This window comes from Myotis davidii, unplaced genomic scaffold (genome assembly GCF_000327345.1).
Source record: "Myotis davidii unplaced genomic scaffold, ASM32734v1 scaffold167, whole genome shotgun sequence".
NCBI lineage: Eukaryota > Metazoa > Chordata > Mammalia > Chiroptera > Vespertilionidae > Myotis > Myotis davidii.
The window spans coordinates 2,176,430-2,186,959 of record NW_006300048.1 but is presented as its reverse complement, the minus strand read 5'-3'; the positions used below and the strand labels follow the sequence as shown (position 1 = coordinate 2,186,959).

Below are 10,530 nucleotides of genomic sequence, written 5' to 3'. Positions count from 1 at the left end.
GCCTGGGTGCCCCTTACTGCCCCCCCCTGCTGGCCTGGTCACCCCACACAGCCTGCTGTTCAGTCATTTGGTCGTCCCTCACTCACCCCCCATATCTTGGTTCTTACCTACCATTCCCAACTAAAAGGAAACACTGCCTCGAATAACCTGTAACCCTGACTAGGTCACTCTAAAATTTATAAGGTTTGTGTAACACTATCTTTAAAGTTTGCTGAAAGTTTCACAGAAAAATCAAAACTTAGATGTTTATCCATACCTATACAATCCCTGATGTTGGTGATTGCTACTAATGTTTTTCAGGATCAAGCCCAGGATATTTTGCAGGACCAGGGGGTGAACCAGCTAAAATCATCTGAGACTGTCTGGAGGAGCCTGAAGAACCCTTCAGTGACCTCCATGTGAACTTTCCTCATTAAAACACAAAATCTCCACCCAGGGGTAGATTTGCAGAGATTTCCCATCATTTTTGAACGAGCAATGTATGTTTAAGCATGTTTCCTAACTGCGCAAGCGCTGTATAGGTAGGCATGTCCCTACCTATACATGCAATGACTAAGTCTACCTTGATGCTAGTGCATGATTTTCCCTAATAAATATGGATTATATACTTGTCCTTGCTTGCTGGCTCACAATAAAGTTCCTTCTCATAAAATCATCTTTTTGCTGGCAACTACTGAGCATTCAGATCCAGTTTGGTCGGTAACATGATTCTGCATATGGGTCAGAGTAATAAATAGTCGGTTGTTTGGATATCTTGAGACAGAAATCAAAGAAGTATTCAAACACTAATGAAGGCATGTAAAAGGATACAGATGCTAGTGTGATAGGGCTTCCACATATCTGGGATAATACAAACATCAAAAAGAATCACTGTAACTGAAAAATGATCAGAAAAGCAAGGTCCACCTTAGTCAGTTTGGCTCAGTGGTTGAGCGCCAACCTATGACCAGTAGGCCACAGTTCAATTCCCAGTCAGGGCACAGGCCTGGATTGCAGGCTCAGTAATCCCCAGTGAGGGGTGTGTAAGGCAGCCAATTGATGATTCTCTTTCATCGTTCATGTTTCTATCTCTCTCTCTCCCTTTTCCTTCCTCTCTGACATCAATAAAAATATATGTAAAAGAAAAGCAAGAAAGTGATTATTACAAGAGTCAAGGTAGCAGTTAATTATGGGGTAGGAAGAAAGCATACAGTGGGTTTCTAGGATGCTGGAGATGTTCTACTTCTTGACCTGGAAAATAATCTCATGAATGTTTGTTTCATAATTTCTTATTACACTGCATATACTTGCTGTGTACACACATGCACATATTATACTTCACAATTTAAAACAAAGATGTAAGTTTTCAGAAGGAAAAAAAAGTCAAATAAAAACAAGAGCCTTTTATAAAGAGAATGACAATATTTTACCTGCAAGAGTAAGTAGGCTCTCCTACTTTAAAAACACGACCACAAAGATGAGAAGGTTTGTTTGCTTGTTCAAGTTTTGGAAATCCAAATGCAGGATCTTCACCACAAATGTACCATTCCATTGGTCCCAATAAGACAAGCTGTGCCAGCATGTCTTCTCTCTGTGGAAAAGGGTTGGGACCCCTGCAGTAGATTTTGGGTACATAGTGGGCTAAATGCTGGTATACTTCTCTAGTGAGGTCAGTAGACTGCAGCCATTTCTGTAAACAAAGAAAAAAGAAAAAATGTTTTAAACAATGTCAATAAACTACTAATTTGAATACATCTACTCTATTTTCTTTTAGGTACAAAAATAATGGTAAGAGTCTTATAAATTGGGGGGGAGGGGGTAGAGGGTAACGTGGGGACAAGGACACATATGTAATATCTTAATCAATAAAAAATATATTAAAAAAAAGAGTCTTATAAATTATTCTGTTGACAACACTCATCACTGAATGTCTTCTTTCCAAAAAGGGCAAAATTTAAAACCAAATCCAAACTATTTTAGAATTCTACTTAAAGTGAAAGTAAAATTAAAGTGAAAGTAAAATTAAAGTGAAAGGAGCCCTTCTTCCTCAACTCTAGAAGCAATCTTCTGTAGGCAGTACGGGCAAATGACCACATCAAATTGTCATATAAATCACTAGCCACTGAGCCCGTTCATTTCTAATGCTTTGTTCAAAAAAATTTTTTTCAATTTCTTTAATAAGTTATTTTCAATTACATTCAAGAGACATTATATTAGTGTCAGGTCACAACATAGTGATTAGGCATTTATATACCTTTGAAGCGATTACCCTGATATTATGACTGTGATTTGGATTCTCTTTATCAGTTTGCCGACAGAACAGCATGTAGTGAACATCAACAGCCAATACATTACTTATATTTTCGATCGATTAATATGGGATGACATGCCATTCTTATGAATATCAGTCCACAAGAGACTCTGTTTCACCGAAGTGGCTTCTTTCCCTGATCAACCTCACTATAAGCCCTTTCCTCTTCCTTCTCCCTGCAATAAACAAACCAAAAACAGCCACTTTTTTGTTCCCAAACTTTTAAAAAATATATATATTTTATTGATTTTTTACAGAGTTGAAGGGAAAGGGATAGAGAATCAGAAACATTGTTGAAAGAGAAACATCGATCAGCTGCCTCTTGCACACCTCCCACTGGGGATGTATCCACAACCAAGGCACATGTCCTTGACCGGAATCGAACCTGGGACCCTTCAGTCTGCAGGCTGACACTCTATCCACTGAGCCAAACCAGTTAGGTCTGCTCCCAAACTTTTACATTCAACTACCTTTGATAATTATATGATAGCAAATGGGTACTGTGATATTGTTATTTATAATATACTAGAGGTCCAGTGCATGAAATTCATGCACTCGGGGTGGGAGGGGTGGTCTCTCAGCCTGGCCTGTGCCCTCTCGCAGTCTGGGAGCCCTCAAAAGATGTCTGACTGATGGCTTAGGCCCGCTCCCCACGTGGGCCTAAGCCATAGTTGGACATCCTTAGCCCTGCCATGGAGGTGGAAGATGCTCCCGCCACCGCTGCTGCGCTTGCGAGTCCTGAGCCCGGCTCAGAGCTTCTGGCTGAGTGGCGCTCCCCCTGTGGGAGCGCACTGACCACCAGGGGGAAGCTCCTGCCTTGAGCATCTGCCCCCTGGTGGTCAGAGTGCATCAAAGCGACAGGTTGTTCCGCTGTTTGGTCGATTTGCATATTAGCCTTTTATTATATAGGATATTTGGCCTTTTTCCCATTCCTGGCAGATCTCTGATAAAACTCTTGAAATTTCCAATCTACAGACCTCACTAGAGAAGTGTACCAGCATTTAGCCCACTATGTACCCAAAATCTACAGCAGGGGTCCCACATTTCGTAAGGGAGATAAAGGTGAAAGGAGTGTCTTTTGTTATTTATCACAAGCCTCTTTGAGGAGCTGGTTGCCAAGGGAGCCAACCCAGTGATTAGAAGGTTGAAACTTATAGTCTCCACCTCCAACTCTGGGACGGGAGAGGGCTGGAGGCTGAGTTAATGGCAATGATTTCATCAATAATGCCCACATAACAAAGCTTCCATAAAAATCCCTAAATGTTGCCTATCAGAGTTTTTGGGTTAGTAAACACACAGGAGTGCAGGCATAGGGCATGGAAGCTCTGGATATCTTCCCACATACCTTGCTCTATACATCTCTTCCATCTGGCTGTTCCTGAGTTTTATCATTTTAAAATAAACTAGTAATCTACATATATAAAAGCCTAAGTGACCGTTTGGAAAGATCAACTGGAGAGGGCACAGGCCAAGCTGAGGGACCCCACCAGTGCACAAATCTGTGCACTGAGCCTCTAGTCTAGTAAATAAACTAGATGTTCTACCAAATGATTGAACACAAAGAAAGGATCATGCAAACTCCCGATTTGTAGTCAACTCAGACGAAGTTGTGGATAACTTGAGGACAGTGGTGAAGCAGGAAGTCTTGTGGGACTGAGCCCTTAATCTGTAGGATCTAATGCTAACTCTAGGTGTATAACATCAGAATTGTAGGCCACCCAGTTGGTGTCTCAGAGAATTACAGAACTGCTCGGTGTGGGGAACCGCCCCCCCCCCCCCCCCCACACACACACACATTGGGCAGCCAGAGTACTGGTTTAAGTGTAGAGAGAAAAAGAAGAAATAGAGCTTCTCCTTTCAGATACCAACTCAACATGTCCAAAACTGAACTAATGATCACCCCCCGCCCAAACACACACCAAAACGCTGCTATTACCATTACTTCCCTATTTTAGATACCAGCATACACCTAGGTATCTAAACCAAAAAAAAACAAAACCCCTGAAAATATTCCTCTTTCTCACCCCAATGTCCAATGAAGTCTTGTCCATTTGGCTTCTTAAATCTTTATTGCATCCATCCATTTCTTTCTCTCCATCTCCACAAGCATTAACTCCACTTAGTACAAATCCACCATTCCTATCTTTCACCAGAATTAGTGCAACAATGTCCTAAATGGTGATCTCCACACCTCTTACCCCTCTACAGTCCATTTCCCAACCTCACTACCAGAGTGATTCTTGAAAAAGTCAGCTTCTCCTTGTACTGAGAATCAAGTCAGCTCTCCTAACATGATTTACAACGTCCCTGCCTTGTATCAGTACCTTCCGGTCTTCTCCTCCAGACCCATATTGGCTCCTTTCTCTGCTTTATAAGGCTATTTTCTACACATTTTTCAGATCTCAGCTTATGTTTCACTTTTTTCTAAGATGCCTTCTTAACCCATTCCTCTCCCCCATCTCCCATTTCCATATACCCCCAGGTCTAAAACAGAAGTTGGCCTCAGTGGGCATTTAGTAAAATCTGCTAACTGAATGACTATAAATACATTTACACTGCTTACTGTCACATTACACTAATATTGTGGAAAGACTCTCTATGTGGTTTCAATGAAAGCAAAGATAGAGCAGATCCAGGCCTGCAGACTCCAAAAACTAAACCAAATAAGCCCTAGGTAAAGCATCCTTCAAACCACTTCCTTCCTGTTCCCTTTCTATTTCCTGAAGTCTTTTCCCTGCATTCTGTCACTTACCCCTGCCTTCACTGCCAATTGAGTTGGTATGTTCACTTGCCCTACATACTACTGTTCAAGTGATGGAGGTAAAACAACAGTATAAGATCTTCATTTTAACTAACCCACTTCCTTCCAAAAATAACATATAAAAAGAGATTTTAAGTATTCATGAGGTGTTATATATTAACTTTCTAATCAATTTCACATTGCAGATAACTTTTACTAAAATGTAAAAATCCTGTTCATAAGTTACAGGGCTGTATGGAAGCTCTATGCAGGTAGGAAAGAGACTAAATTATTCTTAAAATAACAGCATTTCTTGAGAGACAATCCCACAGGTTTAAGAATTTTTTCTCCATTTATTTATTTGTTTGTTTATAAATCCTCACCAGAGGACATAGCAAGAGGAAGGGGGAGAAAAGGAGGGAGAGGGTAGAGGGTCGGGGGGAGAGAGAGAAGAAAGGCCAACAACATGGATGTGAGAGAGAAACAATCGGTTGCTTCCCATATGCTCCCTGCCTGGGGATAAAACCTGCAACCCACGTACGTGCCCTAACTGCAGCCTCTCCGTGCATGGGACTATGCTCAACCAATTGAGCCACCAGGCTGGGCTCGTTCCCCTTTAGAGCAGTAGCTCTAAATAAAAATTACATACATACTTCAGTAATTATAAAAGTGACAAGAGCCCTAACCGGTTTGGCTCAGTGGATAGAGCGTTGGCCTGCGGACTGAAGGGTCCCAGGTTCGATTCCAGTCAAGGGCATGTACCTTGTGATGTCTTTCTCTTATCGATGTTTCTAAGTCTCTATCCCTCTCCCTTCCTCTCTGTAAAAAATCAATAAAAATATTAAAAATGAATAAATAAAAGTGACACGAAAAAAAAAAGTTAAGGCCCTGGGCTGGGGTAGCTCAGTTGGTTAAAGCATCATCCCAATACACCAAGGTTGCAGGTTTTATCTCTAGTCAGGGCACATCACGAAGCAACCAATGAATGTATAAATAAGTGGAACAACAAATCAATGTGTGTTTTTTTTCTTTCTCTAAAATTAATTAAAAGGCAAACTAGAACCTAATTCTTTGAACTAAAAACCATTTCTTTTTGGTTACATCCAAGGGTACATGTCTAGTTTTTCACCCATTGCTAGTAAACCCTATTTAAAATATGAATATAGAGTCAAATTATCCTAAGCAATTTACTGTTTATGAATGAAAAATTAAGCATTAAGAGTCAATGGATTCCCAGGTGGGTACTAGAATTAACGAGGAGGGGAGGGGGTGAGGGGAGGTCACTTCATAAATCATGTAATTGTCTAACCACTACACTTTATACCTGAAACTAATATGAAAAAATACTGAATGTCAAATGCAATTGAAAAAAATATTCAAAGAATTCACCTCCATGATCCTGGAAACTTATGATTTAGGCAATCTTAATTTACAACACATTTAAAGATTTTGTTTTAAAAGCAACTTTTGTTTTTATTTTTATGTTCCCATTTCTCTTAAAACTTCGCTTGCAGTCCTGGCTGGTGTGGCTCAGTTGGTTGAGCGTTACCCTATGGACTGTGAGGTCCCAGATTCGATTCCCTGTCAGGGCACATGCGTAGGTTGCAGGCTCAATCTCCAGTAGGCACATGCAGGAAGCAGCTAATTGATGATTCTCACATCGATGTTTCTTTCTCTCTCTCCCTCTCCCTCCCTATAAAATCAATAAAAGTATATTAAATGTATATTATTAATAAGAACAAGCATTTCATTCTAAATATTATTTATCACACATTATTTTAAATTATTTAAAAAATATAAAATCTGATTCAAGAAAGGCAGGCATAGCCCTGGTCAGTGTGACTCATTTGGTTGAGCACTGCCCCTTGCTCCAAAGGGTCACTGGTTTGATTCCCGGTCAGGGCATATCTCTCTCTCTCTCTCTCTCTCTCAAATCAATAAAAACATTAAAAGAAAATGGCAGGCATATATTCCAAATTCAAAACCATGCAACCAATTAGCGATCCTTTAAGGCATTTTAATGTTACAATATATAAATCAAAGCACCTTCACATGAGACTTCTATACCAGAGATACTGAATCAGTGATTTGCAACAGTATAGATTAAAAGGGGGGGAAAGTTGCAAAGAGAAAGTGAGCAGGAAGAAAAACTTTCTGGCTGCCTTTCAAAATAATGGCTCATTATTTCTCTAAAGAATAAAATTTACAGCTTTTCATATTAGTTCTCATTATATAAGCTGATTAGGTAAGTGTTTAACATGAAAAACTACTGAGATTTCTAATTGGCTGCATGTTAATTTGCCTTTATTTCAGACACTTGTGGCTGTCAAACCAGTATGCACAACAGAGTAATAAACACTATCTTATTAGGAGCCCTCCATAGGGAAGTAAAGAAAGTGTCAACTCATTCCACTAAAGTAAACATGTTATGACAATGTTTCTTAGAACTTTCCTTCTTTGAATGCTATATTTAAACCTGGGGATCGAGAGCAACTACAAACACAACAATACAAGATTCCCTAGAGGTTAGCTTCTTATTACATTATCTAATTATTATTCTATATCCAACTAAAACTGTATCCTTTAACCCCATTTGATTTTGCTTTCAAGCAAGGATAACCAACGTGTAAATTAATTGTAAAGCGACAATTGCTAGTCCTGAAATGGAGTTTTCTGGACTATAAATTATTAAGAAATATTTAAACAAATCATATTATGAGTTGTAAAAATGAAGTAAAAGCATTCACAAATAAAAATAATATGCAAACTCAATAATAAGAGACAAAAAAATCTAATTTAAAAATACTCAAAAGATAGGAACTGAAACTTCTAAAGAAGATATACAAATAGCCAAAAAACTCAGGAAAAGATGGTCAACATCATAAGTCACAGGGAAATACAAATCAAAACACACCCAACAGGATGGCTATAATAAAAAAGACAGTAACAAGTGCTGATAGGATGTGGAGAAGTCCACATCCCTCATTTTCTGTTGGTGGGAATGTAAAATGATGTAGCCACTTTGGAAAACAATTTAGGGGGTTCCTCAAAACATTAAGCATAGAATTACCAGGTGACAGAGGAATTCTTCTCCTGGATAAAAGCCCAAGAGAAATAAAAACATATGTTCCTACAAAAAAAAAAGTACACAATGTTCATAGTAGCGTGAGTCACAATATCCAAAAAGTGGAAACAACCCAAATGTCCATTAACTGATAAATGGGTAAGTAAAGTATGGTATATGCTTATAATGAAATATTATTTTGCAATAAAAAGGAATGAAGTATTGATATATGTTACAATACAAATCTTGAAACACTGTTAAGTAAAAAAGCCAGAAACAAAAGACAACATACTGTACCATTCTATTTATATGAAATTTCCAGAATAGGAAAATCTATGGAGACCAAAAATAGATTAGAAATTGCCTAGAGTTTGGGAGTTTAGTTGAAAAAGGGGATTGACAGCTAATGGGCATAGGATTTCTGTTTGGAGGTGATGAAAATGCTCTAAATTGATTGTGGTGACAGTTGCACAACTCTGTCAATATAGTAAACACCATTAAATTGAACTGCATTTGAATTATATGTGGAACTTAAAAATTTTAAAGCAAAAAATAACCATGAGTATGTTATACTTGGGGAAAATATATGTACTTTGTAAGTCATGATCATCCATCGGAACATATTATAATCAGATCAGTGGAGCACGCAACATAGCAGACTCAAAAAGTGTTGAGAAAGTGATGCTTGTGGAGTCAATTCTACCAAGTAAAAGAGAAGACTGAGAAGGGAGGCCTCTTTAATATCCTAAACGTAGAATTATTGAAGATGGCATCTACATGCGTTACTTATGAAGCATACTATTCAGGATAGATGGGAGATCACAAACAGGGATCTCATAACAGGAGGAGCTGTGCGTAAATAAAGCGTGGGAAAGATGACACTAGTGCTTACTAAGTCATTTCAAATGGATGTGATCCCAACAAACTGTAGTGTCAGAGGTCTAAAGGCTGCAATAGCTGCTTTCTAAACTTGTTTGCCCTCTGGAAAATTTACTTCGAACCTGAGAAAACTTTATCAATTCATTTTAGTTTGTCCCTGTCACCAGTTTTGTAATCGGCTTCCCCAGGAACCTCAACAAGTTGAAGCTCTAATCTTCTCGGAAAGACTGGGAAAATAGAGTGCATAGCCTGTAATACTGGGCCAACAGATACAAAATTCGGTGGGAGTAAAAGAAAATACTACTTTGGAGTAAATAACAGAATAGTTATCAATACGGATAATAATAAGATGACATGGAGACGGAAAGTCATGATGACCATTTTGCTGTTTACTTGTAACACTGCCTTTTCTTTTTCAAATCTCTTTGATAAACGAAGGCCATTGGGGGCTGAAAATCCTTGGTGGTTGTAATATGAAGCAGAAATGAAAACTGCCCAAACAAGTGGGTTAAAAAAAAAATAATGAAAAAAGCAAACACTTATCATTCAACAGTGTAGTCCTTTAAACTCTTCAGCTCTACCACTCCTGCCATGTATTCCATCCACTCTGACTTCGGTGTCCTCCTCAATTCACCCAAACAGCCCCCGCAGTGCTCTGCCAAAATGCTGTTCCTAACATTCGGGGTGTTGACGTTAGCTTTCTAAAGCGAAGGCCCTGGAGGTGGGGCCCGCGATGTTTTGGTCCATTCATAATCAGTCGGGACAATCCGCTCTAATGGGTGTTCCCTGTCCTCGAAGCAAGATGCCCACGAGCCTATTGACGTAATCGCCTTACAGCCCTGCTGCCGGCACGAGCGCATTCCTCTTACAGTTCCGGCCCAAACCCGGGCTGGGATGGTTTAAGTTTGGGGCATAACTGTCCCCACGGTGCTCTGGCCCAACCCAACGTGATTAACTTCTGTGTGTTGACAGCTGTTCTCTCAAAGTTACATAACGTCTGTTCTCCACCCCACTACCCCAACTCCTAGAAAAATTATTTTTTTTAATCTCCCGGCCTCCACCACTACTTTCTCACACTCAGTGCACAAGTCGAAACGCTACTTTCCGCACCTTCATCAACACTGTCGACGTGCCGACCCGGGTATAAACGCACCGAGGAGGAGAGAGAGGGAGGGGGGACGGTGCCGTCTGCATCCCTCGGCGGGCGCGCACGGCGGTCCCGGGAACAAAGTCGGGGCTCGCGCAAGGGGGCATTTCTCGGCGGAGGAGCCAATGCCCCGCTCAGCTCAAGAAGCGGAACCGGGTGGAGAAAGTGGGGCACTGACACCTCCAACACCAAGAAGGCTCTTTCCTCCGCTCTCGCAAGACCTGGCATACGGGGCAAAGGCGCCGATGCTGGGGGCTTCGTGGGAGTTGGGGGGCGGGGGGAATGGTGAAGAGCTGTTGGTTCCGGGCAGGAGGGGGACGTAAGAGGTGGCCGGTGCACAGCGCAGCCTTCGGGCTGTTTGAGAATAAAGAGGGGAGGGAAGGGGCCGCTCCCCGCTCGGGGAGGCCGGA

General features: G+C 40.6%; 1 protein-coding gene across 17 annotated transcripts in view; it reads right to left on the bottom strand.

Annotated features, from left to right (window-relative positions):
• Nucleotides 1-9,644, bottom strand: part of UBR2 (ubiquitin protein ligase E3 component n-recognin 2) — a 137,596-nt gene extending 127,952 nt beyond the window's left edge. For 5 of the 17 annotated variants that reach the window (XM_015572187.1, XM_015572178.1, XM_015572177.1 and 2 more), the window contains exons 1-2: nucleotides 9,367-9,636; nucleotides 1,410-1,669 (exon numbers count right to left, since the gene is read on the bottom strand). In XM_015572187.1, the coding sequence (XP_015427673.1) occupies nucleotides 1,410-1,669; nucleotides 9,367-9,519 (413 nt within the window). In that variant the 5' untranslated portion in view covers nucleotides 9,520-9,636. Of the gene's footprint in view, nucleotides 1-1,409; nucleotides 1,670-2,233; nucleotides 2,469-3,635; nucleotides 3,676-9,366 lie in introns of those variants that run through there. The other 12 variants (XM_015572194.1, XM_015572195.1, XM_015572190.1 and 9 more) reach the window with 10 other exon arrangements.
• Nucleotides 9,645-10,530: the final 886 nt, after the last annotated feature.